Source organism: Marmota monax, unplaced genomic scaffold (genome assembly GCF_021218885.2).
Source record: "Marmota monax isolate L192 unplaced genomic scaffold, Marmota_monax_Labrador192_F-V1.1 WCK01_AAM20220418_F8-fsc00078, whole genome shotgun sequence".
Classification (NCBI taxonomy): Eukaryota; Metazoa; Chordata; class Mammalia; order Rodentia; family Sciuridae; genus Marmota; species Marmota monax.
In genome coordinates this window covers 7,738,943-7,765,424 of record NW_026694865.1, presented here as the reverse complement: position 1 = coordinate 7,765,424, position 26,482 = coordinate 7,738,943, and the positions used below count along the sequence as shown (strand labels likewise).

Sequence of the window (26,482 nt, the reverse complement as noted above, 5' to 3'; positions counted from 1 at the left end):
AATTGGCGTGTCATGGCTCGTTAGGGTAGAATCCATGGTGCCTGTTGGGTTTTCTCAGATCTGGGAATGAAGCCATCTGGGGTCCATTCATCAGAATGTGGGCACAGGAAAGGGTATGAACTAGGTTAGGGGGAAGGAACACACTTCCATAGAGAATAACACACTTCAACAGGAAACCAAACAACAGTTTTCTCTTTTGTGTGTGCCAGTATCCATTCATGTGTTTTTTATTTCAAGATCTCAAAACCCCAGACTCGGTAACTCAACTACAACCACAGAACAACTGGGTGAGAAAGAAGCTGGAGGATACCAAGTGTTCACTCCAGGGGGGAAGTAGAGCAATGTAGTTCCTCAGCTAGGAGCAAAACTGAACTCTTCAGTGGCATAAGAGCGAAGTCATCATGAGGTATCATGCTAACTCCAACATCAGGAGAGGACACAGGATGGCAGGACTTCCCAAGAGAGGCCATCAGCCTTCCTGTGCTCACAGCACTGCCTGGGCCTACAGCCAGGGAGAGAAAAGCTGCCAACTAGGCATGAATGGGAAAACTCAGGAAGTACAGAAATGTAGCACTGAGATGACTTTTTCTTGTACACTTGACTGAAGAGAACTGGGTTAGGACTTTCTTTTCCCAGAGTGGAAGTCCAAGGTTTTCATCAAGAGGGCATTTTAGTGCTAACTAAACAAGAGCTTCTGGAAAACAAGGACAGCTTATTTCCTTCTCTGTAAACCCAGGTCATGAGCAGGACCACATGCCCGATGAGCAGTTATCATTTCTCCCAATCACAGAGCTTGGGAAATGCTTATAAGGAGGAATCTTTCTTAATCGTGCCCTACATTTATAAGAAGTTAGGACTAAATGAGGTATTTAGGAGTAGAAAAGACTAAGGATTTAAAAAGAACAGTGTCCAGACAAAAGTTTCCTTGGAAAGAGAAGCAATGCGATATTGGACCTGGAGTGTCCAAAGAAGCAGCCTGCAGCACTGGCTGTCCCACACCTGGGTGAGCAGCCGCGAGCAGGTCATGTTCCCTGCTGCAGCCTCCCCTGCCTTTGTCACAAATGGGAGGGTTGGACGATGTGTTCTAGAAGCTCTGAAGTTTATCAAGAATATCAGAGCCAAGCACCCTCACCCTCTGCACCAGGCGAGTCAGAACGAGTTGAGAGGGTTGCTCAGGCCAAGGCAGCACCTGTGCAGCTTTGGGAATGAGGGCGCAGGGCACTGGAGCTCCTGGGGCTGGCTGGGGAGGGGACAGCATCTGCATTAGGAACCTGCTTCTGTCCTGGCTGCTATCCACAGGCAAGCACATCCTCAGGCACCTGTCAAGGGCTTAGAGCACCACTTCTAAAGAGCCTTTTCTATGCTTCTTCCTGCTGTTTTCCCTCATCATCTATGTCCTTATTATTGTTGTTGTTCTATTTCATCCTTTTAACTCTCTAACTGTGGAATAAGGAAGATAAGAATTGCCACATTTTATAGATGGAAATTTAAGATAAAATGATTCGTCCAAAGTTAGACTTTGACTTAGAAACAGAGTCGCCTTGCTTGGGTCGCAGCTTCTTTGTCCTGCACAGTACTTATGAAGAAGATCTAGATACGTGTGTCCTCCCTCTCCCACACTCTCCTTAGAAGCAAGGGCTGTGTCTCATTCATACCTGCATTTCCTATGAGGCCTGGCACAGAGCAGGCCCTCACATATTAACTGAGCTGGATTTCCATGAATGTTTTCCTGCTTGATCCTTTTCAGGGGAAGCAAGTACCCACCTTAATCCCCCATATATTTTCCCTGTCAGAAAAGAGGAGGACATGGATCACTTATGCAGGTTCACAGTGTACCCTCCTAACTTTCCAGTTGACCCGTGTGAGGATGGGTTGTAGTTGGGACCACTCCTAAAATGAGTCTGGTTTCTGCCCTGTAGCCTGAGAGGACCCCCGTCCAGCTCCTGGCAATGGCTTCTGTCCTCTTCTTGAACAGCTGGGGACACTGTCAGATAAAACTCTTGTATTTTTTTAAATATAACTTTATTTTTTACTTTTTATGTGGTACTGAGGATCAAACCCAGTGCCTCACATGTGCTAGGCAAGCACTCTACCCACTGAGCCACAATCCCAGCCCGAATCTCTTGTCTTTGTGGCTTGCAATGAGCAATAGAGTTGCCACAGGGTGGGCGCCAGGACAACCAACATCCAGGGTGATTGTACTGGACCCCTGATTCTCACTAGTCTCTGTTGGGCCCATTGTGACTTGTGGTTACAGTAGCCCTGACCTTGCTGGCAGCTACACTGCAGGCTGCAATTCTTTAACTGAATCTCAGCTTTCACACTCTTGCCAAGTGCTCTGCTGCCACTCTGCTGGGAGTGACTCTTCTAAAGGCAGCATTTATTTCCAGCTACTGTAAACACTTGATTTTGCTTTGGATTTTGATTTCACCTCTTCAGTTGGTTGGATTCATCCCATGATCATGATAAAGGAGATCATGTGTATCTCACAGTTTGTTTACCCAAATAAAATCAAGAGATTATTTCTTTCCAGTTCATGGGTTTTCCTGCTCTAGGCAAAAAGAAGTGGACAGAATTTCTGTTTTGAAATGTATCAAGAGATTAACGTGGCCCAATTCAAAATGGCTCTTGTGACTTCTGAGTGGGGATTATAAATCCCAGGCCATGCAACCTGCATTATCCAGATCCAGAACTTTAAAAAAGTAAAAAGGGCTGGGGAATAAAGCTCAGTGGTGGAGCACCCTGGGTTCAACCTTCAGTAACACACACACACACACACACACAGAGTAGTTTTCAAATGTATACAATAGTAGAGAGAGGATGAAATGAGTTTGTATCTCCCAGTTTTGAAAGTGCAGAATTCACAACCTGTCCTGCTTCATCTCCCTGGATAACTCTGAAACAAATTCAGATAGATTTCACCTGCACATATTTCATTATGTTTTTTGTTTTCATTTTGGTGGTACAGGGGTTTAAGTCCAGGACCTTGGCCATGTGAGGCATGCCCTCTACCACTGAGCTACATCTCCGGTCCTCATTATATATTTCTAAAACACGAGGAGTTTAAACAAAATAGAATGCCATTATCACCCTTAAAAAGTTAATACCTTAATGTTATCAAATTTAGTTAGCATTTGGATTTTTTCAAAGGTTATAACTATTTAATAGTTGGTTTGCAAAATTCAGGATTCAATAAGGTCCAAAAACTGCAAGCAGTCACTGTGTTGGAGCTCAGATTACAGTTTGATGGTGCAATGCTTCAGCAGAGTCCTGGACTCCACTCCTACAATGCTCAAACGCTTGTAGCCAGGCTGATTTGCCCTCAGTTGGTCATGGAGCCCCAGGTTTCAATCACCACCATCCTGAGTTAGACCCTTGCCACATCATGCTGCTTCCTGCAAGGGACCCAGCCTCAACCTTTATTGTGACACCACCAGGCTCTCTCCTGTTACAACCAGATTAGTCTTGGAATAGTCCTGCTTTGGTGGCACCATCCACCCACACACTTCCTTTCTCCCCAGCATGTCCTGCCTTTCTCCCAACAGGACAAAGCAGAACACCCCAGTTGTTTTTCATGACCTCAAAATGCCCCAAACTGTCAATGTTTTCAAGGACTCTTACACCCCTCCCCAGCTGGTGTTGCCAACCTCACTCAGGATAGGCTATGACCATCAACCTTCCCCAAGATTCTTATGTTTAAAATCTGCATGAAATGCCTTCCTTCTTCTGCACATTTCCAAAGCTCGTCCATTTTTTTACAGTCCGGCTCAAGTCCTGCTGAAGGGCCTCCAGGGCCCTCTCTTCCCTGGCTGAACCTCTTGACCTACTCATGGTTCATACAGTCACACAGTGACTCATCATTAGTCTGATTCGCCTGTGACTACTATCTCCAGACCAGCACATAAGCCTGTTCCAGACTAAGCTCTGTCTACACATTTTGAAGAGCTTTTTGTCACCTTCTCTCCCCATGTCTAAACACATGGTGTACTTAGTAAACACTTAAGGAATCCACTTGGAGGTTTTCTTAAGCTCATTTAAAAAATTTAGCCATAAAAGGAAGAGGGGTGTGTGTGGGGGGGGTGGTTATGGGGAAAGTTTTGCTTTGTTTTTAGTGGAGGGACCTGAGCATAATTCTATGCAGATGGCAAAAAAAGACAAGAGAAGGAATGCTGACTATAGGAAAATGAGGAACCCATCAATGAAGTGCCCCTCTGAGAAGACAGAAGTGGGATGGGGATCCAGTCAAGAGAGGTATTAAAGGTCACAATAAATATGTGCTGAATGCTGCATATCAGAACCCTGCAGGCTGTCTCGGAATGAAATCCATATAGTGAAAAACCCAATCAATCACCTGTGGGGATTCAGGCAAAATCAAATGTGATCAGAGACAAGGACCAGCTAATGGAAGACAAGCAGTCTCCCGTTCTCACATTCTAAGATGTATGCAGCGAGAGTATAACAAAGGGACTAAAAAAGGTGGTGTTCCAAAAAATGCATTCCAACTTGGTCATTTTCTTAACATACCTTGTGTTTTGTTTTAAAATCTAATCACAGAGGATTGGGGTTGTGGCTCAGTGGCAAAGCACTTGCCTAGCATGTGTGAGGCACTGGGTTTGATTCTCAGCACAACATGTAAATAAATAAAATAAAGGTCCATCAACAACTAAAGAGAGTTTTTCTTTTTTAAGTTTAATCAGAAAATTTCAAAGCATGTACAAAAGTCCAGGTGTAGTATAATGGTCCCATGTGCCCACCTTTTCATGTTTAGTCTAGTTTCAGGTGTGTCCCTACTCCATCTATTTCCTCTTCCCCAGGTTATTTAGAAGAAAATCTACTGATGCTTACATATCACTAAAGATGAAAGGTCTTTAAAAAACATAAGATCATTTCATATCTAAAAAAAGTTAATTCCTCAATGTCATCCGATAGCCAGTGTTCAAATTTCCCTGATTGTCTCACAAGTATATTTTAACAGTTTGCTTGAATCAATATCCAAATAAGGTTCATGTTTGATGACTGGTTGATGTGTCTTTTAAGTTTCTTTCTATACAAAGTTTCCTGTTTCATTTCTCTCTAATGTAAGTATATTTATTCTGTACATATGTACGGCCTTATTCTTGCCCTGGGCAAATAATTTATGCAATTAAATGAAGGATACTTTTATTTATTGTATAACCTGTTTTCAGACATGGTAGGTGGTAAATGAAAAACATTATGGGTTAAGTAATTTCTTATATTTATATCCTGGCACGTATATATTATAACATGTTTTATAATAATAAACACATTGAGTTCTTTAGAAGACAAGAAGTATATAATTATTGGCACAGTTTTATTACTGTTTCTCACTATACATCCTAGAGCTCAAGAATAATTAAAATTTTAACGAAAATAAACATTGTTTGTGACCTGGAAGGATCTGACAGAGTCTGGGCCAACAACAGTATGCAGCTTTCAGCATCATCCAATTTTGAGGTTGGCCTTGGGTCCTTTTGAAATTGGTTCCTCAGAGCTGCCCACTGCCCCCTGACATTTCTTGGTGGTCACCCTCTCTGAGGTGGTCGCTTGAGGTGCCTGTGTGAATGCTAAAGGCAGACAGTTGTCTGGGAGCTGGCTCTAGGGCACGGCTCCCGCTGGCTACTGAAATGCAATCAGATTAAAACTTGCCCAAAGGATAAAACCATAGTGGCAAAAGTGACGCATTCCAGATGTCAGCATACCTTTTTTTCCAATCAATAGCCAAAATTTGTTTCGGCTAGTCCCCCAAAAGCTTTGGATTATTTTGTTTTGCACAGAGAGCTGACCACAATAAAAGTCCTGGTGTGTGTGTTTACATGAAAGTGATCAAAGATTGTGTAGCAACTTTGAATGCACATTTAATAAAATAGATTATGTTTGCAATAAAAATGAGTATCCACAGGTTAAATAAAAAATCTTTACTTTTCACTACTTTAGAGTACTATTTCATTTGTGACTTAATTCATTTATTTCTTCAAAAAATGGGCCTACTATGTGTCAAGTACTGTACTCAGTGCTGAATGTGATGGAGAACAAAATAGAAATAGTCTCTGCCCTTATGGAGTTTACATTCCAAGGGAATGGACTGCTAATGAGTAACAAATAATAAAATAACTAAGTCAATACACAAAGAAAATAATCACAGTCTACAACCAATGCTGTGAAGAAATTAAACCTAGACTGTTTTGAAGAATATGGAGAAACCACTGCTGGGTAAGTGATACAGGAAGGCTTCCTACAGGAGGCTGAGACTTAAAGTATGGGATGAAACCTGAGGAATCGTATTCCAGATGGAGGGCCCAGGAGACTCAGAGCCCTGCTGCAAGCTGGTATATTCTAGGTGTATGTGAAGCACTGACTCTGGAAGAATGTGAGATCCATCTGGCTTCCCTTTGCCAAGGCGGGTCCCTGCTCTATGACAAGGTTGAGCAGGAATAATTTGGCACCTGCTCATGTACACCTGTTGGGAAGATCTTTTTGGGGGGAGGGGTTGGCTGGTACCTCCCTCCTGCTGGGATTATTTTGGGGCTACTGGGGCTCATCCATCAGTCCTGGTCCTATAGCTGGAACCACAGAGATCACAACTAAGCCACAGGATCCTATTCAGAGGGCAAGACAGCCTTCATGTCTCTCTAAATCCATCTCAAAACCATATATCCTCAGGATGTTGTTTGAATATAGAAGTTATCTTTAAAAATACATTTAAATACTTTTACAGCTCTACAGTTCACTTCTGAAACTGATTAAAAGACATATATCTTCTCATAAAAATCCAGTCGGCGCAGTTCCCATAATGTCTACCTTGGCCGGATTCTAATCCCCCCCAGTCCACAATCTGCTGAACTCTGCCTGTTTTCGCACCCCATAAGTGACGGAAAGGCACAGCCACAAAGCCCAAGATCCTTCCCAGAAGGGAAGGAGGCTGCCAGTAGGATGGGTTAATAATTGATGGATGAGGTCTTATGATCGTATTATTTACAAACAGAGGTCAAGGAATCACGCTGTGGAGCTTTGCCTTTGTTAATGCTATAAGTGAATCAGGCCTGGGCCCAAACAGACAGCCAGGGCTAGAGAGCTCATTATTAATAAAGCTTGAAGCTGGACTAGTCATAGTTGGATAGTTCTTTTTCCTTGTATTTATGATACAGATCAATTTTTTTTTTAAAAGACTCCTTTTCAGAGATGCTTTAATCTGCTTTATCTCAAAGTTTTCTTTTTATTATTCCAATTGTTGTTTGGGTCAGTTTGAGGAGAAGGAATCAACTTGGGCTTTGTAAAAATGCCCCCAAGCCAGTCTGGCATCATTTTTGGGTCAGCCTTGGTGGTGGGGGCTGGTGGCACAGGCTGGGGGAGTGGAGAAGGAGTGAGCTGTGAGTCTGGTGCTACCAATCAACTCCTGCCAGCCCTGGGGGAATACTCCAGGGGGGAGGGGGCTCCACAATCATTCACCCTCAGGCATCAAGGCCTCAGTCAGATTCTTCCTAGAAGGAAGGTTTTTAAAGGGAGGGGGGTGGGTTTCCAGGCTGCCAAAGATAAATGGCACAATTTGCTTTTGCCTCTCCATCTTGGCCACCCTCCTACATCCTTATGACCTGTTGCTTAGAGTCTTTTCATCAGGGAGAAACCCTGCCATCTTCCTGGACTGTGCCATGCCTGCTCCCATCTTTCCTTTCTATTCCAAAGAGCCAACCTGCTTGCATTCTGCAGACACATGGAGTGCTTCTCTCTCTCAAACACCCTCTCACCTCCTAAGGCAGGATAAGTTCTTCCCCTCCTCTGTGCTCTGTAGAGCCCTTTGTACCCCTTCCTTGTAGCACCTATTCTTATTAAAATAATACTTTGTCTTTCTACTCCAGTAGCCTAGTTGTTCTCAAAGTGTGGTCCACAGACAAGCATCATCATCATCATCATCATCATCATCATCATCATCATCACCATCACCACCATCACCTTGGAATTTATTAGAAATGTAGATTCTTGGGCCACGTCCCAGACCTACTGCACCAGACTCTCTGGGGGTGGCTGCCAGCATGTCATTGAACACAGAGGCCAGGTGATTCTGACATTCACTGAGGGCTGAAGCACTGCACTAAAAGGGCAGCTTCCTTCATTCATTTGTGTGTAACTGCCTCCTGCAACTGAGCCCAGCACACCAGGGTTTAGCAAATGGTTCTTGAACTAAAAAAAACAACAATAAACTACTAACGAGTTAAACAAGTTGCTAAAGTGGTAATTGCCTGACACTGAAAACTAGCAGGCCTGAGTCACCTGTGCATGCTCAGGTGAATGCAAAGCCCTCACCTAATCCAAGGCCTTGAGGTTGGAGCCTGAGCCTTTTTCTCTTCTGTGTCAGAGAAAGGCTGCTGTTTAAATTTTTTTATTGTGGTAAAATAGATAAAACACAAAATATGCCGTTAGTAACAATGAGTATATTCAAATTGTTATGCAATCATCACCACTATTTAGTTCCAGAACATTTTCATCATCTCAAAAGAAATCTCTAAATCTAGTAAATAGTCACTCCCCATTCTTCTTCCCAGCCCCAGGCAACCACTAATATACTTTCTGGCTCCATGGGATTGCCTACTCTGGATATTTTATGTAAATAGAATCATACAGTATGTGGCCTTTTGTGGCTGACTTCTTTCACTTAACAGCAAGTTTTCAAGGTTCATCTTTATGGTAACATTTATCCCTACTTTATTCCTTTCTATGGCTGAATAATATACCATTCTAAGTCTACACCACAATTTGCTTATCCATCCTTAGGGGTGCATTTTAGTGTCATCTAAATATCTGTGGTTAAATTGCTATTAATTTTCTGTAAAATAGTTGCTGTTTGAAATAAAACATTGGTGTTTCTCCCATTTGGGTTCTGGAAAATAAGCTGTGACCAGGTGTGGTGGCACACACCTATAGGAGGCTGAGGCAGCAGGATTGTGAGTTCAAAGCCAGCCTCAGCAACTTAGCAAGGCCCTAAGCAACTTAGTGAGACTTGGTCTCAAAATAAAACATAAAAAGGCCTGGGGATGTGGCTTAGTGATTAAGTGCTTCTGAGTTCAATCCCCAGTGAAAGGAAGGAAGGAAGGAAGGAAGGAAGGAAGGAAGGAAGGAAGGAAGGAAGGAAGGAAATAAGCTATGTGTGGATCCAAGAGGCAGTCGGCAGGAAAGAATATGGTTTATAGAAAACAAGAGGCTATGGTCAATGCAGCTATTTGTTACAAACTCCTGAGTGGAAAGGGAAAACTTAAATAATAATAATCATGATAATAAAGGCATATTCCATACAAGGCAGTGTTGCAATGTTCCCCTGCACTGAAAAGAAACCAGTGGGAGACTAAATACTGTGGGCAGAGGCTACCTTTGTGACAGGCTTGCTTCCCTGGCACAGAGAGATTTGAAAATGTCACAGGAGCTTCTCATCATGGGTATAGCTGTCTGGGTACTGACACCCCACTAACTGCTCTCCTCTCCCTCCCTCGCTGCCTCTCCCCATCCACTTCTCAGCACTCATTTTGTCAAATGTATGAGGCTGTGAGGCTTGACTGGCATTTAGACCCAGGGAACAGTCTGGATATGTAAATTGAATGTGGCCTTGAACTGTTCCTTGTGGACTTTCAATACCTGTCTACTTAAGCAAGTGCTTCCCCTTTTACTCCTGGTCTGGTTTCTCCCTGTTTGCACCACGCATCTTACAAGAACTGCCCGTGCTCACTTCTGCACAACCTCTGACTCAGATCTCACCCTACACCATGCCCACTTCCCACTGAATCCAAATTGACTCTTCTACCCCATTTCCCTTGCAGCCTTGACCTAGTGCTCTATCTACCTCCAAGCCTATTGTTTCCTCTTCTTTTAAAAAAGTTTTTATTAATGCATTATACTTATACATAGTAGTAGGGTTCATTGTGGCATCTTCATAAATGCATATAACATAATTTGCTCCATTTAATTTCCCCAGGACCTCCCCTTTCCCTCCCCTCCCCCCTCCCCCGATCCCCTTCCTCTACTCTTCTGATCTTTCTGTTTATTTTTTTAAGTGGCATATTTTAATTTCTGAACAAAACCTCTCCTCTCCTTTGGGGACACTGCTTTGTCTGAGTTGTTCTCCCATTTCTCCTTCTTCTTTCTTCTCATCTCTGGGGCTACCTGTCTTTTAATGTTGGGGGCAGTGGTTTTGTCCCAGAGTTTTATCCTTGGCCCTTTCATCTTCTCACACATACACTCCCTGGGGATGATATTATTCCCTCCTATACCTCCAATACCATCTCTAGCCCTGCTCAGGACCTCTTTCTTGCCTTCGGGACTCTCCATTGGGGTAATCCTGAAATCAGACATGGCTGATAGAGGAATCAGATAGGGAAACAAATAATCTTTTAAAAATAACTTAAGTCACCATCTTTTCCTCCCCCACCTTCCCTTGAAAACTTCCTCCACTTCCTTCCAAGTGCTCTATCTCAGCTGGTGAGACCAGGCACCACCGCAAAGACCTAGGAATCATAGTCAGTCCACTATTCTCTTCTCTTTCATCCCCCACTTCCAGGTCCTGAGACCTAACAAATTTATCCTTTTAGGTTGTCTTTTTAAAACTTTTTTATTTTGAAAAAATGTAAATGTATGGAAAATTTATCAGAATAGCACAATGAATTTCCATGCACTCTTCATCTATGATCACCAATTAACATAACACTTTGCCATATTTGCATGTATATCTGTCGCCCCTCCCCCTGTCTCTGTTCTTGTTGTTATTTCTAAATGATTTGAGAGAGCTACAAATAAGATGCCCTGTCATACTTAAATACTTTAACATACATCTCCTGAGAACAAGGACATTTTCTTATATAACTACAATATAATTATCAGTCAGGAAATTTAATAATATTATACTGTTATCTAATATATAATCAATATTCAAATTTCTATACTCAGTCTCAAAAGATCTTATCACAGATAATCTATTATTTATAAAGTGGAAAATGGTAACATTTGATGGTAGAACCCAGCAGACATTTTAACAGTATAAACAAGGTTATCGCCAATAATGGGACAACTGTGTGCCATTGTGGGACAATTGTGTGCCTCCTGATGTGGTGCATCATGAAAGATATATTTCTCATTACTTCTGTGGTATTCATGTCAATGCATTCCATCTGCTTTTCCTAAGAAACCCAAAACTGAGGGACCTTCTACAAGATCTAAGCACTATCTGCTACAAAGTCTACATCCTTTGCAATGTCAAGGGCATGAAAGGTCAAAATAAACACCACAGATAAATGCAATAGGTTATCTGGATTGAGTCCTGTATCAGAGAAACATGCTCTCAAGGACAATGTGAATTTTTGCTTTAAATGCGGCCACCCTTTCTCCCCACAGGCACAGCCCCTGTTCAATCCCACAGCTGTCTGTCTGTACCCCTCCTTAGCCCATGGCTTCAGGCTCCCCTCCAGTCCTCCACTCTCCACACCAATGCACACCTGATCCTGGCATTACTTTACTGACAGTTCTTGAGAAGCTCCTCAAGCTTTCAGGATAAGTCCCAAGCTCTATTGTGCAGGTCACAAGACCCTCACAACCCTACCCACTTCTGCAGGCTTTTCCCCACTACCATCTGTCAAAAACTGTAGATGGTCAAAGATTTTATCCTACTTGCAACCTAATGAGTGAGTCTGCCACAGTTCCATGGACACTGGAAGACGACATGGGACTCCTGGGTCAGAGACAAAAGAGAGTTAAATATTCACAAGAGTAAGATTTGCCAGTTTCCCAAGGCCCAGTTCCCCAAAATGATATAAGGGCCAGGTGATGCCTGTATATTCCAACCACTCAACATGATGGCAGAGGAACTGGAAGCTTAGGAAACCTCAGTTTTTTAAAGGGGGAGTCTAGCAAACCCATCCAACATCGGTCCTCCAGGGAGACACCATCTTTATCATACAGGCAATAACCAAATCAGCTCTCTGCCTTGGAGAGAGATCTTATCTCTATCTTTCAAGGTTGTTTGCTATGAAAAAGAAATCTTTGAAAAGAGTCTGGAACAAAAGCAGTCAGCACCTCTGCTCATGGATGTACTGAAGAAACAGGACAGACCCATGGAAAACCATCCCTGACACCAGCCTGCAAATACTAGGCTGCTGCCCTCCTGGGCCTCTCCCGGTGCTCTGTGTTCTTTCTCACCTGCTTCTTAAGGCCTCTATTGCTGGCAATGGGGTAACATCCTCATCCCTATAACATACCACTCCCACAGATAAACATACGTTCTCCTTGCCCTACCAACTCCTCTGTCTTAAAAGAATTAGCTCTTCAGGCAGGACTTTGCTGACAGACACTTTTACCCCCAAATTGAAGTCATCCATCCCCTCTGTGTTCCACAGCACCAGTGAACATTATCATAGCACTTAATCTGCACCATCAAAATACCTGTGTATGTATCTGCTTCCCTCTCAGCTATCAGCCTGCTGAAGGCAAGGCTTTGACTCTGAACCCCCATGTCCAGCCCACAAAAGAGAATCACTGAGAATGGGCGGAAAGAAAAGTGAATCAGCTATCATTTTCAAGCCACCAACAGTTTCTTCCAGTCATCTGAGGTGGAGTTGGATGGGAAAATGATGAAGCTGGCATGGGCAAGGGCAGGACCGGGGGCTCATAAGCACATTCTACATCTTGGTGAGGGGCCCTCTCTGTGTGGTGGTAGGGAGCGCTTCAAAACCCCTTTTTAGTTAAATAGATTCAAGGCAGGCAGCTACCCAGAATTTCTGGGAACATGTAGCTCCAATTGTGGATTTTCAAATCCTGACACTGCAGGCCCAGATGCCCAGCATTCTGTTTAGTGATCCAGTGATAAAATTGGGTATGTCTTTATCAGGTCTGTGCCCTTACAAAGAATCCTTTTTTAAAATATGAATTTTGACTATGCTAGACCAGATTGTTGTTGCCTCCCCTGTGATGTTATTTTAACTAAGTCAAGTGGTTTTCAACTGGGGGCAATTTTGCCCCTTAGGGGACATTTGGCAATATCTGGAGACAGTTTGGGCTACTGCAACTGGGAGATGCTGTTAGCATACAGTGGATAGAGGCCAGGGATACTGCAAAACATCCTACAATGCACAGGGAAGCCCCCACAACCAAGAAACATCCTCAAATGTCCATGGTGTAGAGGCTCAGAAGTTCCAGGCTTATTTTATCAAATTGTGGTTGCCCCACCTGGCCCATGTGGAAGAAGGGACCAGATACCACTTTCAAAGGAGATTTTCTTGAAGGAATTGGATATTCTTACTGTCAATCATCTTTGGCAGAAAAGAAGAGTGGGACTCTGACTATAGGAACAGAGAACAAATCCAGTCCGCAATAATAAGGCTAATGCCTAAAACAGGATGGCACCATCTCATGCCATCTGAGGAGGCAGCATATGATCATCACCCTGGGGAAGAACTGATTACAGATATATCTGGTTTGCATTTTGAGGTTGTAGTTGCCTTGTATCGATCAAATTTTGTTAAATTCCAAGGCCTAGTGAATTTGGGATATTTTTTCTTTAAAGCTGCCATTTAGTGAGCACTTAGTGTATGCTGGGCATATTTCTTTATCAGGGTTGGCTAACTTTTTCTGTAAAAGGCCAGAATGTGGGCTGGGGTTGTAGCTCAGCAGTAGAGTGCTTGCCTAGCATGCCTGAGGCACTGGGTTCGATTCTCAGCACCACATATAAATGATTAATAAAAATAAAGCACCATCAACAACTAAAAATTTTTTAAAAGGCCAGAATGTAAGCATTTGAGTCTTTGCAAGCTATCTAGTCTCTGTCCCTGTTTAATTCTAGCTATTGTGGCACAAAAGCAGCCACAGAGAAGATATAAACAAATGAGTGTAGCTGTGGGCCAATGCAATTTTATTTACAAGAACAGTGGTAGGCTGGATTTGGCCCATGGACCACAGTTATTATAGTTACTTTTCTGCATAATAATCCTATGATATAGGTACTATGCACTTATTTAATAGATGATGTAACTGAGCCAAAAAGAGATTGAATGTCATGCCCAAAGCCATACTGCTCATGGGAGTTCTCAGTCTCCACTGTTGCAACTTTCAACACACTTTGGAGTGTCCACAGCCTGGACAGTGTTATGAGTTATGAAGTGGTGAGAGGCACCAACAGATAAGACCTGGGTGAGTGTCTAGAGCTGGAAGAAGAAGCGGCAATGGAGGGATTTGTGATTTTGTAAACATTCCCTTAAACAGTCCCTGGGGAGTCTGGAAATAAGGAAAAGAGGGGATCTGATCAAAGAAATAAACTTTCTGCAGTTCTCAGGTTGGAGTTTGAACTACAGTGAATGTGGACTGGCCTGTGAACATTAACCTGATGTCAACCAAAGCCTCAATTAAGAGCTTCCACATGCCAGGCACAGTGCACACGCCTGTAATCCCAGCTACTTGGGAGGCTAAGGCAGGAGGATCACAAGTTCAAGGCCAACCAGGGTGGTTTAGTGAGACCCAGTTTCAAAATAAAAATTTAAAAGGGCTGGAGATATAGCTCAGTGGTAAGTGGTAAAGTGCTTGCCTGGCATACACAAGTCCCTGACGGAGAGAGGAAAAAAGTCCATTTTGATAATTAACCTGTAGCCCTATTACTGTTTTTTAAAGCTACTCTGGGGTTTTGAAAAAACTAGCTTCTTGGTGATTCTTTTCATACTGAAGACCTTCATCCAGGCTAATTCTAAGTATCTTTTTCCAGAAAGATGTGAAGGGAAATAGGAAGGTCAAGGGCCTTGGAATCATACAGCCAAGCTGCCACTCACAGCTCTACCACTTGCTAGCTATGTGACCTTGGGCACATTTCTTTGGTTCTCAGAACTTCACTTACAAAGTGGAGGCAACAATAGTCATCACCTAGGGCAGCTGCGCAGAATCAATGTCAAAGTATAAGAATAATGTGTAGGTAAAACAGACTCTCATAACGCCAGTTCCCAGGCCTTTCTGAGCTGAACTGTCTTGATTCACACTTTTCTTTCTTTCTTTCTTTAGAGGCTGGTTTCCAACCTTTTAGAGTACATTGTCCCTTTTACTTCACCAAAAATAAATCTAGGGTTCCCTGTGTGTCTCCTCTTACTTCTAATAAGATATGCATGGTGATGTGGCATTTCGTTTCAGACTGGTTTCTCTGAAATCCTACCAACTGAGATCAAGTGTCACCTTCTCCCTGGTTCCTTCTCTGAGTCCAGAGCCAAAAATTAATAGAGAAATAAACCATTCTTTCCTCTTTCATCAACAAATGTTTCTCAAGTACCTCCCTTAGGCTGGTGCAGCCCCTGTGGGGAGGGGGTCACCTCACATGCTGGGCAGTTACACCCTCCTTCTGGATAACTCTTCTTAGGGTACAAGTGGCTCCTTGCTAGCCCCTCGAGCCCCTCAGAATCCCTAGAACTCCTGTGTATGTAGCAAAACAAAACATGCTATTGAGGGGAGAAAATTCTCCAGCGATAATCTGACAAATTCACTAATCAAGCACTTGGTTATTGACCCAATAAGTGCTCTGCTTCATGGGGCAGTCATGTGAAAGGATGGTATTCAGTTCATGCAGTTCTCAATTCCTCTTTCCAAGGCATAACAAGATTTCTGACTGGTCATCTCTTCACAATTAGACATGGGGGTCTTCCCTACCTTAACCTTGCCGACAGACAAGTTGCAGTGAAAGGTTTAAGGGTGGGAGACTCTTGGGGACCTGCCAACAGGAAGCTCAGAGGAGTCTTTTGCTGAGTACAGCTCCAAGCAGTAAGACCTAAACACATACAGGTAACCCAGAAAACAGCTGAGAGGCTCACTTGGAGTTAAGGAGATGGAGTGCGAGTGTGTGAGGGGGAGACATAGCTAAGAGTGTAGATCTGAGGGGCCCGAGGGGCTAGCAAGGAGCCACTTGTACCCTAATGTAGATCCCACGTGAATGGGGAGGTGGGCATGCAAGCCCTTTTCTCCCGTCAGCCTCTGCGGCCCCACCCTGGCCTCACTCAGTCTCACAGTACAGAATTTGCTCACCACTTCACTACTCCTGGCCCTACAGGCCAGCCCCTCTTACTTTGATCCACATTCCTGACATGTCTCTTTACCCTTCCTTCTAAAATTACACATGTCCCCCACCTGTGCTCACCCATGCCAACCCTTCATCCTGCAGTTTGTCCATTGCTAATGCGCCATAAAGGGCACGATTCAGGATTGTTCCAAGAGGAATCCTGCCATCTCTCCTGGTTGTATGCTAGAGACAGTAACAATGCATGGATTCCACTGGGGTTTTTTTGTTTGTTTGTTTGTTTTCACTAGCAGCTACACTGATTTTTGATCCACATTTCCCATGAGTGTGTCACAATGAGCTGTATCAGATGTTTGTTTATGTCAATAGGTATTAAGTCTATTGTGTTTTCTTTAACCACCAAGCCCTTTATCCTGATGAGAGGAAGAAAATCGAGTTAATTTGTCTCTGACAAATCTACATTGTTTACTTTTTTAATCCTGTATTTCCTCAGCGGCATGATGTGTTGTGTAGGGGTCACAATGCCTGGCATAAAATAAGCATTGCCACATGCCTGGGGAAGTGCATCAGGTGGCATCAGGAGATGGAGCTCTAGCTCTGCCCTTTGTGTTCTGTTTGGGCCACTGTGACTCTGAGTTTTCCTGGCCTCATCTCTAAATGGGGCAGGACTTGGCTGACTACATTGGCATCCCCAGCCCCAGTCAGGGCCCTTCTAGGCCTATTTGAATTCTTTGTGAAGCCCAGATGAAAATGGGCACTCACCCACAGGCAGGCTGCACGAGCCAATGATGGTGTTAGCTGTCTACATTTCAGGCTAAATGATACCAATACATCAGGACACCTATTGCCCTTCCCATTGGTTCAGAGCCACCATCCCCCTTCCCATGTCCCTCTGCATTTCCTTCCTCCAGTGGTTCACACTCAACCCCTTCTCCACCCTGCAGCCAGGATAATCCTTCTAAAATGCTTTGCCATCATGTCATCTACTTAGAATGTTCCAGCAGTTCTCTATTGCCTCCCCGGCTGGCTCCGGAGCTCCCCATGCTCCAGCTCTCACCCATCTCCCCAGCCCCTTCCTTCCTCATTGAGGGAATCCCCAGCACGTACCAGCCTCCTGGCTGATCACTGCCCTAGCTGTCCATTTGTCGCAAATGCCTTTCTATTCCCTGCACTTTGCCAGGATAGCTCTGACATGTCCTTCAGAACTCAGTTTGTAATCACTTCCTCCAGAAACCTCCTCTAGTCCTTCTCCAAAACACTAGTGAGGTCTCTCTCCTCTGTATTGTAAAGCCCTGCTCACTTGCCCGTCTCTCCAAACTCTCAGTCCCATAATGAAAGGGACCAGGGCTTGTTCATCATTTCCTTAACACCATCCTATTTCTTTAACCCAACACTTGCATTTAGTAGTCACTCAATAAATATTTGTGGAACGAATGTGAACCAATTATCTCAGGTGAACTAAAAACCTTGATTTTACATGTTTTTGATTAATAACAAATGAGAACTTTTAAATTATTTCATATATATTAATCTATTTTTAAAAATACAAAAATAGTCACTTACTGAAGTTGAAGCTACCAATTTGCTCCTGGTTGTGAAAGCCAAAAAGGGAACTAGTCATTCGAATGACTGACTTTGACTGCCTTACAAAATGTCTTTGTTCCACAACCTTGAGGAACACCTTTTCTCCTTTGTCTACTTCTCATACACTTCCTAGAAGATGAATGACCAAGGAAGGACCACCCTGCGAGGCCCCAGGCCTCCTTTGCCAACATCACCATATGTGCAGTAGGTAAATCTCTCATCCTGAGGTTTTCCTGAACCTCGTGTCCTGGAAGGAGGGACAGCATGTACCTCTTACTCTGAACCTGCAGGTGTCCTTAACGAGGGCTGGACAGGTCTCCTCAATTTCACCCAGAGTTCATGCAGCTGATCTAGTCACATGCTAAGGATTGCAAAATCATTTTAAAAGTTAAGGCCAGCTAAACGAACCATTTTATTTAGCGTAATACCAGTTCTGAGTCAACCTTTATAGACATAAGGAGGTGGCAGCTAGTATTTGTTCCTTCCTGGTTGGCATAAATCAAATACTTGACAGATAATTGGAAAGCTTGCTCCTTAAAGGGATAGTTTTGTAAGCTAAAAGAACAGCACCTAAATTACTTTGCTATAATATTTGTAATACTGACCCATTATTACCAAAAAGCAAACGTGAACTGTGAATTGACCAAGAAGTAGGAAAAGCTACAGTTCAAAATCTAGGGCTGGGGTTGCGGCTCAGTGATAGAGTGCTTGCCTGGCATATATGAGGCACTGGGTTTGATTTTCAGCACTGCATATAAATAAATTGTTTTTAAAAAGATCCAGGGACAACTTAAAAAATAAAAATTTAAAAAATCTAATATGATTCCCCACTGTTCCTGTATGTTGCCGGACACGGTACATATCAGCCATTATTTTTACATCTTTGCCTTCATTGTTTTCATGAATTAATTAATCATTTCAGCCCCTGTGTGTTTGTAAACATCTGCACCATGCTTCTCAGTGTTTGCTACCATATTTCATTGCTTCTAGATGTCATTGATTATAAGATCTATCCCATCTCAGAGATGCCCCAAAATAGGCATCTTAGAATCAATAAAATGGGCTCCTTGATCATGGCAGGTGCTGCCTCTCTCTTGGTCTATGGCATGGGCCTGGAAGAGCTTAACTTTTGTTCCTGGGTCCACGGCACTGTCTGTACCTGCACTCTGGTGCTACCCTGTAAAAGAACACAGTAACCCACAAGTAAAGAAGGTTCTGGCTCCCTCAGAGACTATAGGCTCCTGCCAAAACAATCTCATTCCTTCTCTTCCTCCTAGAAACCAGACTTCCTAGTCCCTGCCTGAAGCCACCTTCATCACACACTTGCTCTGAATTTAGCCCCTTTGCTCTAAAGCTTTCTTTAGGCTGAGTTCACAGGAGACTTGAGGCTTCTCTCTTCCTGTGCTGGGCTGCTGAGGGCCTTGTGTGAGGCTAGGTCTAAGCAGCTCAGTGCCCTGATAGACAGCCCAAGCTTCTTCCCAGGCTCAAGCCTCCATTCCTGAACCTTAACCCAAGAGTCAGCCCCTGTGGCCTGCACCAGGAAACAGGGGGTGCCTGCCCTCTAGGGGGCCAGTCACATGGCTGAAAAGGACATGGTCATATAGTCAGGTACCTGGACCCTAGATACCAGGAAGGCACCAGAGAGATTAGGTCCAACTTCACCATGGTGTGAAGGACAAAGTTAGAGAGAATGTTCTGGCCTGAGACACTCTTGGGACAAGAGTTTGGAGCCCTGGTGTTTTGTTCAATTCCTTTCATTCTCAGAAAGGAAATGCCCTGTTTGTTCAGCATTATAAAAGAAATTCCTCCTGGCTGTGAAAATTCAACAGTTCAGAAAAGTGTGAGGAAGCCAAACCTTTCTTAACATTAATAGAACTCTCCTGTGATTGGTCCTCTAGGGTTTATGAGGCCTTTCCCCACAAACTAGCCAATTTCATCTACACCATAGCTCTGTGCCGTGAAGGCAAGGAAAGTGGCGATTAGCATTGTGTTGGCCTCTTTCTGTGGGTGATCTGATTTGATCCTTGCCACAGACCTAGGGTGGTTCTCAGACTTGAGTGCACACCAGAATCACCCCGAGGGCTTGCTAAAATGATAACTAGGCCACCCGCAAAGTTTCTGATTAGTAGGTAGACCTAGGATGGGGCTGAGAATTTGCATTTTAACAGCCACACATGGAGTCCCAGGTGAAACTAAAGCTGGTGGTCCAGGGACCACACTTTAAGAATCATCTACAACCCCAATTGTAGCTGAGGAACTGAACTCAGTGAAATCAAAGCTCAGACCAGCCTAGCAGATAGTCCCATAGTGGTCTGACTGCTTTGGGGGTCTCTACACCTCCCACTTCTTCCCCCTGGTTTTCTGCCCGCCCCCCACCCCCATGTCACCACATATGTCTTAAGGAACAAGTGCTAGTTCCTATCTCTTTTCCTTAGCTGGCAAGGCTAACTGTGAACACTAACAGGCAGGCATTTCAGCAGCTATAGGCCAAGATCCTCCAGAACACACATACACCCCAACTCAGGAAAGATGAGAAATAATTACAAATGGGTAGGCCAGATGCAAAGAGATCCTAGATATCACAACTTCAATTAGAAGTAACTGGAACTATAGCCCATATTTAATAGATGATAGGAGATCACATTACAACTCTCAAGGGAAATTCTCAAGACACAGAAATAAGGATTCAGTTCCCTAGTATGAAACACAAGTCTGACCCTTTCCAGCTCTCCAAAGAGTGCTATGGGTCTCTCATTCATCTCCTGGATGGCAGCTGGGAGCAGGGGAGAAGGCCACAGGTGTGTTTTGAGTTGGCTGATTATTCACCTTTGAGAAAGAGAAGAGCTCTCCTTAATTAAACCATCCTTTAATCTCATGTGCTCCCTAACTGCCATTTTCAGTTTTTCCTTTGGCTCTAAGGCCTTCTCACTATACTGCAATTTGAAGGTGAAGTCACACAATGTGTTGATCCCTGCAAAGGACAGAAGGCAGAGTTTACCTCCTAGCCTCCTTCGTGTGTTTCATCTTTTAGTGTTTGGGAAAGGGTCAGAAAGGGTGTCCAGAGATACAGGGCAAGTTCACTGGGAGCAACTTATTCCACTGGATGGAAGACAAAGGTGAGTGGAGGTGGGGGCTGCAGGACCTGAGGGACGTGAGCAGGAGGCTTGCCCCCATGAAGTCTGATAGGGAGGGAACAGACAGGCGGGAGCAGTGAGAACATGTTAAGGGAATAATTCTATAAGCAAGACCCATTGTGTGACTCCCACATGCTTTCTCTTTTAAAAAACAATTTACCTGCAGCCCTTCCTGGCTTAAGTTGACAGGATATGTGTCACATTCCTCAGCAAACTACCTGTTATCTGCAGGAGAAATGCAGGCCCAAAATGCTGATAACAAGAATGCCAAGTTACCCTCAAGGAGGGCACTTTTTGTGACCCTTACCCAAACCAGATTCCAGAACTCAAGGAGATAAAGATAATTCTCTTTAATCATGAAATGTATAAGAACAGGTTCCAGTCAGGATGGGCCAAAGGGACTATGGGTATCATGACCAGTGGGGACTTGAAAGTCTGATTTCATCCTGCTGTCAGTCAAAAGTCAATGGAAAAAAAATGTGGCATATATACACAATGGAATTTTACTCAGCAATAAGAGAATAAAATCATGACATTTGCAGGGAAATGGATGGCTTTGGAGAAGATAAAGCTAAGTGAAGTTAGCCAATCTCAAAAATCCAAATGTTTTCTCTGATATAAGGAGGCTGACTCATAGTGGGGTACAGAGGGGGAACATGGGAGGAATAGATGAATTCTAGATAGGAAAGAGGGGAGGGAGGGAAAGGGAGGAGGCAGAGGATTAGCAAGGATGGTGGAATGTGATGGACATCATTATCCAAAGTATATATATGAAGACACGAATTGGATGTCAACCTACTTTATATACAAACAGAGATAGGAAAAATTATGGTATATATGTGTAATAAGAATTGTAATGCAAAAAAACCAAAGTACATGTATAAAAACACGAATTAGTGTGAACATACTTTATATACAAAGATATGAAAAAAATGTGCTCTATATGTATAATAAGAATTGTAATGCATTCCACTATTGTGTATTTAAAAAAAGAAAAGGAAAGGAAAAAAAAGTCAAGAAGTGGGCCTAGGCAGAAAGCTCTGGAAATGTCCCTGGAACCTTCAATAAAAAATGGAAGGCAGGAGGGGCAAGCCATCTCTGTCCTGAGAGGATCCATTCTTTCCTTTCAGAGTGTCCCCCTTTCCCCTTTCCAATCCCTTCTAATAAACTCATGCATTATTCTGGTGACATGTCTGAAATCTTTCTGACATGATTGCAAGAATCGAAGTGTGAAGGGGGGCCGCAGCACTGCCTCAGTTTCTTGGAAGGCCTCTGCCCTGTAACAAAGCCTATACTGGTTGCCGAAGGAGACTTTGCAATGAAGACTCTATTGTTTAGGAGAGGAGCCAAGGAGTGGATCTGGGACAGCAGTGTGAGTACATGGCATTGCCTGGATCACACTGAGTCCTGCTAGAGCCCAGGCCAGTCCCATCACAGCCGAGAAGCTGGGCAGAAGCCCCTGTGAGCGACTGCAGCCAGCTGCCAGCCCCTTGCCCCAGCAAAGCCCCCATGTTCCCAGACTTCTCTGCATGGGATGGAGTGGCTGGCCTCATGGATACCCTTTGGGGTGGTGACTTAGAGAGGTGGGACTCACTCTCCATCCAGGAGAGACCTCAGCATCCATGTTCCTCTCCCATTCTATCACCTTTAAAATTTGTCTTTTCTTACCTGCCCTATATCTATATCAGATAGTGGTATTTGTTTCTTTCTGAACCAACCCACATTCGAAGAGCATTGTCGGATACTATCAGGAGTGAAGCGCAGTGCTCGTCCTCTGCTCATGTGCTGGTTTTGGGTCATTAGCTCCAATGTAGGCTTTTTTGTTTGTTTGTTACCCTGTTGTTTCAAACACTCTGGGATTTCCCCCCTCCTTGGGGAGGGCTAAAACAAACTAACAAAACCCTACAAGGGTAAGGATGATTCTCCCAGCTAGATGGAACTTTTTAACTCTTATATTGAATTTAATATACACACAAATGAGTGCAAGGATCATAAGCCAACAGTTTGATGAATTTTCACAAACCTGACACAGCACTCATATCAAGGACCTGAACATAAACAGCACCTCCTCGTGTCACCTTCTGGTCACCCCCACCCTCTACAAACACCTACTATTCTGTTTGGGAGAACAGGTTCATTTTAGCAGGCTGGAGTTTGTCCTCAGTTCATGTGACAACATGACTTGCAGTCACAGTTTGGAATAGGAGAAGCCACCAGGGCTCCGCAGGATTGACTTGGCACTGGTTTGACTGGGGAAACACAGGTTTTTGTCTTTCTTTCTCTCATGATGGAGAAAATCTCAACCCGGCAGATATTTAGATGCTGTATCAGTCACCCAGGAGGAGTGCTGGGCAGGGCTGCCCCATCTTCATTGACAGAAGCTCCTCCTCTCTTTGGGGTGCCATCTCTGTGTCAGCCTGGTGATCTACATGCAGGGGATGGGGGGTAGAATTCCCTCTCCGCACACCTCCAGAAGCCCCACCATGTGCACCAGGCAGCAGGAAGCCCGGAGGCAGGATGACTCAGCACTGTCTACGTGCATTGCTCGAAGCTGAGTTCTGTACCCTGGAAAACCAGCATGTAGCACTTGGTTGGACTTGCCCATTCAGCACAGCCCTGGCTGCTTGGAAACCCTGCCCTCCAGCACCAATGCTGGGCCCTCTGTTTACCTATGACTTGGAGCACAGGCCAGCCGCCAGCCCCAACCTGTCTGCCCCCTGAACCATCCTCCATCTTCCTCTTCCACTTGTCCCTCTGAGGGCTGACCACACCACATGCACCCATTTCACTAATGAAAACCAGATTGCTTTTGAGCTTACCCCATGCAAGTCCGGGCATCATCAGACTCTGCCCTCTGCTTCCTCAACAAAGAGCTGCTCTAATTGTACAAGGCAGAAGGGCAGAGGTCTGACCAGGGCCAGTGGTCAGAAAGAAATGCTCTGGACCAGTTGATAGGGTTGCATAGAGAAGCCCTCATGGAAGAACACTGTGTCACAGGTGGCAGCAAATCTTTTCCTCCCACTCCTAGACACAGTGACTCTCTGTTCCCTATAAACATCTCATTCTGCCCGGGGGGACTGTAACAGAGAGGCAGGGAGCCCTGCAAAGACTTGATTTGGATTTCCAGTAGAAGAGGTGGGGTAGAAATATCTTGAGAACCATGTGGTCAGCGGTCCTCTAACAAAGCATTCATAAGATAAGACTCGCTTGGGGACTGAATTTTTTGCAGTCCCCCAACCCCCTCTTTCCGGCCCATCCTGACTGAGGCTCCAAAATATGCATTTTTGGACAGCATTCCAGGTGATTCTGATGTAGGTAACCCCAAGCCACAGTTGATGAACACTGATCTAGACAGACACAGCTCACTCCCCTCCGCACCAGATTCAGAGAGGAAGGTAAGGCTCACATGACTCACAGAAGATCGTACTGTTTAAGGCCCAGAATTCAGGACCCATCCTTTTTTGTGAAGGTCACAAACACTCCCACCATCAGCATACAGACACAGCCCACCAGAGGGGTCCACAGCCCAACTCATTTGATTCTTCCTTTGTGAGGTCTCTCACCCAGCCCTTTCCTTCCCTGTTCCTGCCATTACTACAGACTGGTTGTGAAGACACAGAATAGGTCTCCTACAAAGGCCACTTTCCCGATTCACTGTCATCTGCCCCCTCTCCCCTCCCACTGAGTTACTCATCCTAAAGCAGATATACAACCTGCCCTGCCCCTCCATGTATAGAACAAGGTGGGAAAAGCCTGCCCCCCCATGTGACCCCACCTATCTTTCTGACCTTAGAGCCCATTATTCTCCAATAAACCCTCTTTCTTCATGTGCTTCCTTCAAGTGCCACCTTGCTCTGTCTTCCCTTTGCGCATTCAATGTCCTTATCACCTCGACCAACAGACCTTCCTCTACCTTCACTGAATCTCCCCATCTTCCAAGGCCTTGGGAAAAGACCAGTTCCTCCAGGAAGCCTTCCTTAACTATTCAGCCCTCTGAGCAATCAGAGAACCGAACTATTTATTTATTATGTTGTTATTACCTATTATATTCTGCTTTGAACTGTGAACTATAAGTAATTTCCAGTTACAGACTACAGTCTACCCCTTAATTACATACTCATTCAGCAATGTGCTTTGCACATCAAAACATTAGGGACATTAGCAATAATGGAGCTACATAGTGCCAGAGCCAGGTAGCTGGTTGGTCAGTTCAGTGACTTTTCTACACCTCCTGGACTAATGAACACCCCAAGGCTAACCTTTGAAAATCAAGGTTAGGGCTTTCCCTGGACTATGTGTCCACTGCTGTAATCAACTTCCCTGACTGTCACCACCCCACAGCCATTGCATCTCATAGCTTTAACTTTGGCAGCATAACTCTGCCTGCTTCAAATGCCTCCTGGGCCAGTGTGGTCAGTTCCACTCTCCAGAACAATATATCTTGTGTATCTTCTATGACACTGTCCCTAACAAAACATTATTATTAAGTTTCTTGTGCTTGCCAGAGGAACAGGTGCCTGGCTTCCCATTCCCACTCCAGCAATGACAACATTCACTGCAATGACAATTCAGTGCAATGACATGGTCAAGCCAACCTGGAGCTGCCTATCTTGCAGGCCTGCCAGAGTGACTACATTTTAGTGAACCACAGAAACTCTGGGGCATACCTGATGCTCCTCTCTCCATGTAAGACAGCATTTCTCCTCTACCAAGGACCAACCATCACCCCCTCATCCATCACTTGCTTATGAAGATGGAAACAGGAAGTTAATTCCAGATACACTGACAGCTCAAGTTCTAGGGCCTGAGCCAAACTTTCAGAAAGGAGTCCTTTATTCTTTGTTTATTGTAGGAAAAATGTCCTATGAGGAGGCAAGTTTCTCTCTTGCCCAGTGCCCTTGCAGTCTGGAGGTACCCAAGGGTTTGGTAGAAATCCCTGCAGGAATCTGGAAGCCTTAACCCTGTGACTCCCAGCTCAAGTGCACAGAGCAGGCTGTGTTGGGAAATGCAGTGTGTCACCCTCTTGTGGAACCGTTCCTTGGGGATGCCTTCATCCCTTCTCTCAACAATACCAGCACAACTTTTCTGATCCCCTAAAAGCATGAAGTTTCTGGGTTTGCATTAAATACTACCATCTCCTTAAAAATATATATTTAAAAATCTCTACTTACCAACATAGGTCCACTTGGATCCTGCAAAGAACAAAAGGAATCAAGTAAGTATAACTGAACTGAAGGAGTTAGGGAAAACATGACAGATTTTGTTTTGAAATGGGTGAGATTGAAAAGGAGGTGGGTACCCAAAACTTAAGACTTCTGAGTTTAAGTCAGAACCACAGCTTCTCAGAACAACTGTACTCCACTCGCAGGCTCAGGATGGGGAATTCATGCAGGGCTCGTGTGTTCTTTTTCAATTTTTTTTTAAATAGTTGTAGATGGACAGCATGCCTTGATTTTATTTGTTTATTTTTACGTGGTGCTAAGGATCGAACCCAGTGCCTCATACAAAATAGGCAAGTGCTCTGCCACTGAACTACAGCCCCAGCCCTCATAGGTTCCTGAATAAATGCCTCCCAGATATCTTAGAAAATCCAAAATGTAATTGTCCAAGTAGGTAATACTTTCACATGGCTCAAAAACCTAAAGCAGCCAGAGGGTCCACTCATTAAAATCTCTTCCCCAACCCTTGCTCCCTGTTTCCATGGGACACCTGGTTTATCAATGGACTGTGA

The 26,482-nt window shown here is 44.2% G+C and overlaps 1 protein-coding gene across 7 annotated transcripts in view; it reads right to left on the bottom strand.

Moving 5' to 3' along the window:
- Nucleotides 1–26,482, bottom strand: part of Ca12 (carbonic anhydrase 12) — a 53,061-nt gene that overhangs the window by 22,175 nt on the left and 4,404 nt on the right. For all 7 annotated transcript variants that reach the window (XM_058573378.1, XM_046426508.2, XM_058573375.1 and 4 more), the window contains exon 2: nucleotides 25,923–25,943. In XM_058573378.1, coding sequence (XP_058429361.1) covers nucleotides 25,923–25,943 — 21 coding nt within the window. The remainder of the gene's footprint in view (nucleotides 1–25,922; nucleotides 25,944–26,482) is intronic.